General features: G+C 29.4%; 2 protein-coding genes across 2 annotated transcripts; both read right to left on the minus strand.

The window, feature by feature from the left end:
* Positions 1–699, minus strand: LOC125827767 (50S ribosomal protein L31, chloroplastic). The gene is made up of 2 exons (XM_049507093.1): positions 563–699; positions 1–477 (listed from the first exon to the last, which is right to left on the minus strand). Exons 1-2 carry the CDS (start codon positions 629–631, stop codon positions 157–159), a joined length of 390 nt encoding a protein of 129 aa, XP_049363050.1. The 5' UTR covers positions 632–699; the 3' UTR covers positions 1–156.
* A 1,120-nt stretch (positions 700–1,819) lies between these two features.
* Positions 1,820–5,646, minus strand: LOC125827766 (mannan endo-1,4-beta-mannosidase 7-like). Its single transcript, XM_049507092.1, has 5 exons — positions 5,322–5,646; positions 4,282–4,476; positions 3,993–4,115; positions 2,807–3,000; positions 1,820–2,311 (listed from the first exon to the last, which is right to left on the minus strand). Exons 1-5 carry the CDS (start codon positions 5,634–5,636, stop codon positions 1,897–1,899), a joined length of 1,242 nt encoding a protein of 413 aa, XP_049363049.1. The 5' UTR covers positions 5,637–5,646; the 3' UTR covers positions 1,820–1,896.
* Positions 5,647–9,580: the final 3,934 nt, after the last annotated feature.

Below are 9,580 nucleotides of genomic sequence, written 5' to 3' on the forward strand. Positions count from 1 at the left end.
TTTAGAGAACAAAGACTCAATTTTTATACTTCCATTTCAAATAATAGACTGAGTTCACAACTGAAACCATCAAAATAAAAACACAAAACCCCTAATTCTCCAACAATTTCCTCATTTACGAAACGAACTAAGGGAATTACAAACACACAATAAAGTCTACTTCTTCTTGGTAGGTTTCTTCTTCTTAGGAGGAAGCACAATCTCTCCTTTGAGAGTTGGAATTTGCATAATCTGTGTCAACCCACTAAACTTCTTCCTGAATTTCTCTACCTGGTCAGCATCAAGAAGTAGCTGAGAACGACTACCTTGATAAAAAGGATGATTACCTGACCAAACATCAACTGTGTACTCATTCTTTGTTCCCCCCGTTGTCATCACATGCTCTCCATTACAGTAAACCTTAGCGTCATCGTAGAATTGCGGGTGTATGTCCTTCTTCCTGCAGCTCCATCGCATTTGATTGCTCCCAATTCCCATCTGCAAATTTCAATTTTCAACAATCATATACTATCAAATACAAAAAAAAAAAAAGTTATGGGTATGGAGATTTTTGGGGAGTTACCTTCTTGGGGGAGAATGCAGGAGGAGCGACATTTTTTTGAAGGAAAGTGTTGGAGAGAGTGAGCGCCATTGTTGGTATTTTTCCAGAAGAAGAATGAGAGATGGAGAAAAGAGGAACGGGTTGAAGATTAGATTGCTTATCTGAGGTTACTGGGCTGGTTAATGTAATGGGCTGTTTATTTGCTTGCTGGGCTCTGGTTTTAAATCCTTTTGATGGAAACTATCTAATTACACAAATAGTCCTAACTATTTACTAATTATCTTTTTTATAGTTTGAAATAATTATATTTTATATCACTAATTAATAATTTATAGTAGATTTTAACTTAGATACATGTTTTTTGCTCCATATACACTGAAATAGGAAGAGAGGCGAGCGAGACTTGTTTGTGTATCACAAATACATGAGAATCACACTAGATGCACATTAGATACATGTATTTGTATGTATTTATTGTGATCCGCATGCACCCGGGATACCAGATACATATGAGATACATAGGAGAGTGGTGAGAAAAATCAGAGAAAGGGCGGTGAGTGAGATGTCTATGTATCTTATATACGAATCCACTTGTATACATTGTATCTAAAGTAAATTACACCTAATTTTGACCTCATTATCCCGAAATACATGTATCTGGACGTATTTGGACACACCAAAATTTGATAAGATTCATAATATTACAAACTAGCGTGTATCTGAGTAATTAACTTCTAAACTAGTGAAATTTTTTTTTGCAAGTTATCCATCCCTTGGGCTATCACTTAAACCCATGGAGTAGGAAAGGGTCATTTTTGCAAATACCCTTTCAAAGATAGATTAAACTCCTTGGAGTCGTTTGGTTTGGAAACAATTTATTTTGGTATTGTTTTTTATTGATTATTTGTTTTGTTGTATGAAAATAATATGTATCAAACATTTGATTTGTATCTAGAATTTACCAAAGGTTTTTTTTTAACTACTTATTGAAAAATTAATTCAACCCGACATGAATTTTGCTCTTTCATTTTGTATTTATAATTTCTTGTCTTGATCAGAGTCTTCGATAAGAAAAAAATATCTAAATAAACAAAAGTGAAATCTTTCTAATTCTTGAACTAGCCATTCAATTAATAACATCTCTAATTTCATAAGGTAAAACATATGAAATTACATTAGATACATCGACACTATCGATGTATTTTAAGCCATTATAAAGCACTACTAGAATACTTCCTCTTGACATATAACATGTTACAAAAAACATTATCTAACTTCTTGCTAACTTAAAATTATAACTTAATTCATCTCATCCATATTGTCTAACATAAATTAATTCTTTCTAATTTCCATGATTAATCCTTTAATTTCCTTGCTTTCTTCCACTTCTCTATATTCTTCAACCTTGCATACATTTTCCTAATCTTATTAAGCCTTTTAGACTGCTCGATAATTATATCAGAAACAGATGAACTTTCACTCAAAATTATCTCATATCCATCTTTAAATGAATCCATTCCTTCAGCCAAAATATGCCAGAACAACCCTCCTGCTGCCGCGCCGCCGCCTTTAGCTGATGAAAATATAGAGGAATAAACAGTGTTGAAGATTATGTCTCTTTGTTGTGGTGTAAAGCCAGGGCCTTTTGTTGTTTTGCCAAACTCAGCAAATATGATAGGCTTTTTGAGAATTGTTTGTGAATCTTCAATGTGAACTTTGAGCCAATTGGTTAAGAAATTAAGTTGGGCTTCATCATCTTGACCTGTCAACCTACATAGAGAATCGCGATGATTTGGTATGACAGAAGTCATTTTTCATAAATTAAGACTAAATAGACATTATGAGTATCAATTTGTAATACTCAAAATATGCTATACTATTACTCTCTTCGTTTCAATTTGATTATCTGAATTTGATTTACTTGACGTGGAGTTTAATTAGTTTAAGAAAGTAAAAAAGAATAATTAATTCTTGTAGTATTAAACTAAAGACATGTTGAATGTACGAAAATCTTGTGACATTAAACATGTTATATGGAAACTTGAAACTAAAAAGTTGTCGAACAAGAAATATTCTTTCTGAAACAGATCAAAAAGTAAGACAAACGAATTAAAATGAAATAAAGGGCAGTAGTTATTAATGTATTTTTTTTCGAAAAATATTTTTCACGAGCAGTTAATTTCATAGAAAATGTTTCCGATTGGAAAAAATGACTTTTGTCGTATTAAACGCATAACAAAAAGTGAGAGGTTTTTAGGTAGGTACCATTGATCAGGATATGAGTGAACAGTGGCAAAATCAATCTCTGGGATTTGATTATTTGCAATGAAATCTGTTCCAACTTGAAAGTTTGGATTCTTCTGAGTATCTGAATTTCCATAAAATCCTTCTAATCCAGCTTCTACTAGATGATTACTGTCTATGGATTTAGTATATGAAGCCATTTCACTAATCCAACTCTGTAAAACAAGTATAATCATGATTAATATATACTCATTAAATCGCAAAAATTAGTAAATATAAATATTTCATCCAACAAAAACAGAATTTTGACCAACGCTATTGATTCAATCAAATTCGCAACTAGAACTCTAGCTCCACCCTTGAATGTATGTTATGTAATGTGCATTTAATAAGTTATTGTCATGGTCTCGAACTATATATATCTAGTTTAAAATTTTTAAAATTTACTTTAGACCAACACATTGTCACAAAATATGGTACTATTATGTGGAAAAATGGACACACTACCTAATTTATAATAAGGGCCAAAGTAGGTAGGGACATTGCCCAATCCTACTTAAGCTATTCACATGAAAGATCGGATTTTCCACTAAAGTTTACCCAACTTCTAACTCCCACAAAGAGAGGCTGAAAATAACTCTGAATTTTGGCATGAAGTTAGTTATCTTTATGTGGAAGAACAATACACACATAATAATGGTAAATGTTCAATATTTTTCACAAACAGGAGGTCGATTCAGAATTTTAAATTTATTACGTCGAACTCATAGCTAGAACTCTAGGTCTATCCATAAACTCATAAACTCATGTATACATCAAACCACTTAACTTTCGGAACGACTATGAAAATTTATTATCCGTCTGTTCAAGTCGATATGAATTTTTTTTTAAAATAACAACTTTTGAAATTTATGGTTATGAACGTGTCATAGCATTTGTATGGCCAGAGTTTTTTTTGAAACTCGTGACCATAAACATGTAATAACATTTGTTTAGTTATAAATTCTCAACAAGGGTAAAATCCAAATTCAAAAATATGTATCTTTTTTAAACGAACTAAAAAGAAAAGTGGATCAACTGGTCACCATTTATCTCCTTCACCTTATTAACAATTGCCTAACTTTTAGGCAAAAAAATGAAAAAACATGAGATTAAAAATTGTTAATTTTGTAAGGCAAAAAGAAGAAAGAAATTAAAGTGTTATTACCTGCACAGTACTTCCTGATAGGTCAGAAGAACATCTAGGCTCATTCATAAGCTCCCAAGCCATAATTGTGGGATCATCTTTGTATGCAATTCCACTTATGCTGTTGTTTCTTGTTACAACTGCCTATTTATTATCACAAGAAATAATCACTTTGTTTCAATTTGTTTGACTTGATTCAAAGTATCAGGATCAAACGAACTACGTCCGGTACAAATTTAGGCATAAAATCTTTCAATTTCTTAATTAAATAAAGATTGAAAACTATAATTTTATATTTTGTGTAACATACCTTAATATGGTTTTTGAAGTAACCTTTCACAACAGAATTTGTGTAGAAATCATCATCTGATGTTAAGGGTTGACCTTGAGATTTTGCCCAATTTACATATTGGTTCTTTCCTCCAAAGTCATTATAGTTGTTAACCAAGCTCAAGATTAACTTAATCCCATTTTTTCCAGCTTCATGAATAGCATAATCCAAACCCTTTCAGAAATTAGAAAAAAAACAGTATTATTACACCTTAATCCTCATTAAATCACAATAACACAACATTCCTAAAGCAAAAAATAAAATAAAATAAAAAATCTCACATAATGTGTTTTTTTCTCATTTGTCTTTTAAAACTTGACGGATAAAATTAAGCCAATAGGGACATTTTGAGCTGTGGGATTAAATTTTGCAGAATAAGTCATTTTCCCCTGTTTTCATGAAAAGGCATCGACACGAATCGCCACATTTATCGAACGTTCAACAATGTTTCATTGTGAAATTTGAAAAGAAAAAAAATGAAAAGTTGTATATCTAAAAGTAAAATTGTGTTTGGACATGAACACAAATCGAAATTCTCTTTATCATCTTTCAAATTCTTGAAAAAATCTGGAATTCAACTTGACAGGGTCTGAACACAACATATCCAGAGAAATTCGACAAAGTGGGATATGACTGCAGTGGCGGGGAAAATATGTTAACAGTGAGATTAGAACTCAGGCTCAACAACACTAAAATAGCTTTAAGCACCCACCCAAGAGCCAATGGATCAGTCAAATCATTTGTTCATTAGGTGCTCTATGTTAATTTTATACAAATACCTCTTAATTTCTATATAGATATATATATGCTCCGAGACGAGGTTAATGGGTGCTCAAGCACCCGACAGACTCCATGTGGGTCCGCCCCTAGATCTGAGGAGGATAGAGTGTATGCAAACATTACCACTACCTTATAGAAGTAGAGAGGTTGTTTTCGAAATACCCTCAGCTCAAGTATATCAAATAGATAGAACGCATTGCGCTAAAAAGAAAAGCAATGTAAAGTGTACGATTAAAAACCTGAAACATATTTTCATTGTAGAATCCAGGAGAAAATTGAAGAGGTGAATATCCAGCATCACTAAAAGCCCAAGTTCTACCAACAGTGAGGCCATGGCTAGCAGCATCTTGAAGAACAGAAGAAACTTTATGTCTTTGTGATGGATCAGAGCCAATTAACATTAACCAATAAGCATTAAATCCATTTGCATAAAATGGACTTTCATTTAACATAAAATGTATCCCTTTTGTTTTGATAAAATCATCATTAATCACATTTGCTTTAACATGATGAAAAAAGTAGATGAAATAGAAAAAAATCACATATAGTTTCATTTTTTTTTTCTTAAAATCAGTTTAAAACAGAGGAAAAACTGAAAAAGTACACATGTAAGTTTTAATTAGGTAATACAGTTTATTTATACTAGTCATTCGAATCCTTGACCAATGCACTTTTTAAAAAAAAAAGAATTAATACGGCGCCTCGAAATTATAATTAAATTTTATATAGACACTCGAATTATGATTTGGAGTATGTTTTTAAAATGTTTTTGTTTCAAAATTTGAAGAAAAATTGTGTAAATAAATTAATCATTTCAAATATGTCTATCTTCTTTAACTATACGTATTAGCCTCAGTAAATCGTAAAACCTTGAGTTTTTTTCAATTGAGATTGATGTGTATAATTAAAAAGATGATATATTTATTGTTGTTAGCTTGACTATCTAAAAGACGTTTGAGAATACAATTTGAATTGAAAGTTTCTAATTATCATGTGTTTAAAGCTCAACTGAAATAAGTCATAGTTCGAGTGTCTAAATAAAACTTACAAGCAAATTTAAGGGACTGTAGGTATATTAAGCTGTGTGTTTTTTTTTTACTATAACTGGCTTAAGAAAAGAAAAAAATAATATATAATTATGAATAATTACACTAAACATCTTTATAATAATTACATCCCTTATATTGTGAAAATTCTATATTTACATCATCTATGAGATATATTTATAGGCTATAGCTAACTGTATTTAAAATATCTTTTAAAATTCTTAAATTTAACGATGTTATCCTAATTTTCCTAAAAGTATTTAACTTTTTCTATGAGGTAATTATGTTTACATAAATGAAACCGTAGAAATTGGGTAAAGGCTATAAAATTTAGACTGAAAAAAAAGAAGAAAATGTTAAATAACTTGCACGTTACAATCATAAACGTTATGTACAAAGTGCAATAATGAAGTTTGATTCTTTTTTTTTTTGGTAAAAAACGTAATGACTTCCTTTTTCTTCCATCTTATTTATTTACAAAAAATACATGTAATTTATAGTAAAAAATAATTTTCAATGTACCAAAAAAAGTAACCCGTCCCATACAAGGAGCCTTGTGCTCATTAATAATTCATAATGTAACTTCCAGAATTTCTCTATCATATTCATTGAACGCACTAGGCAAAACTTATTCATCGCTGATTCTGATTTTGAAATTTATTGATTTTTATAATTAAATATTTTTAAATATTCTATAGGTTTTTTAATATAAATACAAATTTTAAATAAAATTTAATAAATTCACATGAATTTATATTGTAAAGGCTAGATCCACTTTTGTCCGTTGTTTACATCTAACCTAAGTATAATTGAGGTGAAAATGCAAATTAATTAATTCGGTGATAAAAGAGTAAATAGAAAATATGTGTCATATTATTATTGATTTATTATTAATCGATATATTTGGTTGGAATATTTTTTTATGTACAATGGTTAGTTCTTGGTTCACTTTCCATATTGTGATGACCAGATTAATTTATCTTTTTTTGTTTTCTTCTTCTTGTACTTCTTTGTTCTTTTAATTACTAAATTAATTAAAATTAAAAAGATTTTGGAATAAGCCGGCAAATTAGTGGGAAAGGGAAATGATGATTAAAAAGAGGAAGGTGTCAATTAGTCGATGGATTTGTTACATTTGGGCAATTGAACGACATTATAATATCCATTAGTTAATTTACTCGAGGGATCGGACTCCTCTCCATTTTCCCCAAGTTCCTACTTAGATGTATCACAATTGTATTATTTAAATATCAATGGCGCATATTTTTAAGTAATAAAATACTCTAATCATGATTAAAAGGCTATATATTACCATTTAAATCTATCTAATTATTCTATAAAAAAAACCATCTCACAATTTTTTTGGACCGTAGTTCAAATCATTTTTGTTATCTATAGTTTTTCTATTCACCAAAAAAAAAAGTTTCTTCATAGACTAAATTTCTGTCAATTTAAAATAAACATTTAAATAAATTATTTTACGAAGATATTTGTAAATCATAAAATAGAATTTTTAGCATTCAGATATTAAATGAAATGTATTGAAAAATACTTTGCCATAAAATATAAAAGAAAACTAAAAGTTAGACAAACTTTTCCAAAAAAATAGATATAGTTTATTTTTATTTTTAAAATGTATATATTTTTTATCGTGACTCTAAGTTGTTAAACTTAGAAGAACTCTTTTTATATCAAAAGCTTAATGCTATTTAATTGAAGTAAATCCATTTTTTCTCAAAAAAATGGAAAATGAATATTTTCTTATTAAAGTTGGAATCTTAAATATCTTTTTTAATCATGGTTAATTAGTATACTTATTTGATTAAGAAAACTAATTAATCTAGACCTTTAATATTTAAATAACATAGGTATCATACATCAAAGTAGGAATTTGGGGAAAATGGAGAGAAAAGAAATGGAGAGGAGCCAGATCCTTACTCGAGTATTGCTCGAGTTGATTTCTCCTCACTCAACTTATAAATATTATCTCAAAAAGTTAATTTTTAATTAAAAATATAAATAAATAAATAAAAGAATCACTTTATTTGATTCATAATAGTTCGGAGTGAAAAATTCAAAAAGGTAGGTCAATTAACTAATAAGTCATCCCATGCGCACCAATATTTTGGCCAAAAATCACGCTAGGAAAATTTACGAATATATATGGTTCGATCAAGTGATTTATTAACATGATTGAAATACATATATTTTCTCTCTTTCTCTCTCTAAATATATACTACTCTTCTATATACTCTTTTATATAGTAAACTAATTGATCGAAGTATTTAGATTTTAGGTCCGTAATTATCTCAAGAATTAACTAATCAAATTATCACTTAAACCACAAATACGTATAGCGTAGCAGCCTAGCAGGAGCAAATCCACGTCTTTGGCCTTCATATTCATTTTTTATATGTGTGAATCTGTTATTTTTTTCTAGCTCTCTACCAGCGTCTAAAAATAATAATTTTATAATTGGTTGAGATTAAAGAATAAAAAGATTGCTAATGTAAATAAGAATAAATTGTTTTAATCCACAAGCGGCATTTCCTTTTGAAATATTCTTCATTTTTCTCTAACACTAATAAAATAATTATAAATACATATCTATGACAAACATAATTGAATAATCTGATAAAAATGATGGTTAACTAACTTTTTTAGTATAGATTTGACTATTTTTCAGCAAGGGTCATATTTTATCTCACTATTTGACCTTCATTGATTGACGGACTATTGTATTGTTTTATGTAACGTAATTTTGGGAAGTTGAGTTTTAGTGGAACCAAACCAAATCCTTGAAAAATGCTTCTAATTTCCATATTGAGTAAATTGAAATAACAAACTAAGAAACGTTAAAAGAAAGAATAAGAAGCAAATGTACAATTAACTATGCTACTTTTGAACATATAATTAAAGATAATAATAGTGTTGAAGCTTTTATTATTATTATTATTATTATTATTTTGCTCTTTGTTTTCTGTCTTGGAAGGGCGACCAAATGATCGTTCTCATGAAGCTTACAATGAACACAAGCCATGAACAAAAGGATCTATATTGAGTAACATTATCATACTGTTTATGGCAAGGCTTATAAGGGGGTTATGACGATTCGAGTCACAATCGTGATTGAACATAATATTTGACAATGATAATAACTGTTTGAGTGTATATAGAATCAAAATCATGAGTTCAATTCCAAAAACAACATGTTGCATGAAACTTGAGAGAAAATTATTAGGTAACATTAGCATCCTATCTATGACAAAATTAATGTGTGGGCTAGGATAATTCAGATCGATGTCATGATCGAACATGACGTTTGTTTGGTGAATTTAGCTTAAGTAATTATAAGAGATCTTTACTACTACATCCCTAGTGATAACAAAAAGGCATTAATACAGAGTATAAGGACAATAATATATAATTTGTAAAATTATCACGAGGGTCAA

The sequence above is a fragment of the Solanum verrucosum genome, unplaced genomic scaffold (assembly GCF_900185275.1).
Source record: "Solanum verrucosum unplaced genomic scaffold, falcon-dt-bn FXZP01000064.1, whole genome shotgun sequence".
NCBI classification, from domain to species: Eukaryota; Viridiplantae; Streptophyta; class Magnoliopsida; order Solanales; family Solanaceae; genus Solanum; species Solanum verrucosum.

What these genes read in the sequence shown, in the direction of transcription:
- LOC125827767 (XM_049507093.1), bottom strand. Translation starts at nt 631, where the DNA reads ATGGCGCTCACTCTCTCCAACACTTTCCTTCAAAAAAATGTCGCTCCT. An exon ending in CTGCATTCTCCCCCAAGAAG is followed by an intron (nt 478 to 562) that starts GTAACTCCCCAA and finishes TGAAATTTGCAG; the next exon opens with ATGGGAATTGGGAGCAATCA.
- LOC125827766 (XM_049507092.1), bottom strand. Translation starts at nt 5,636, where the DNA reads ATGAAACTATATGTGATTTTTTTCTATTTCATCTACTTTTTTCATCAT. An exon ending in TATCAGGAAGTACTGTGCAG is followed by an intron (nt 3,001 to 3,992) that starts GTAATAACACTT and finishes CTTGTTTTACAG; the next exon opens with AGTTGGATTAGTGAAATGGC. An exon ending in CACTCATATCCTGATCAATG is followed by an intron (nt 2,312 to 2,806) that starts GTACCTACCTAA and finishes TTCTCTATGTAG; the next exon opens with GTTGACAGGTCAAGATGATG.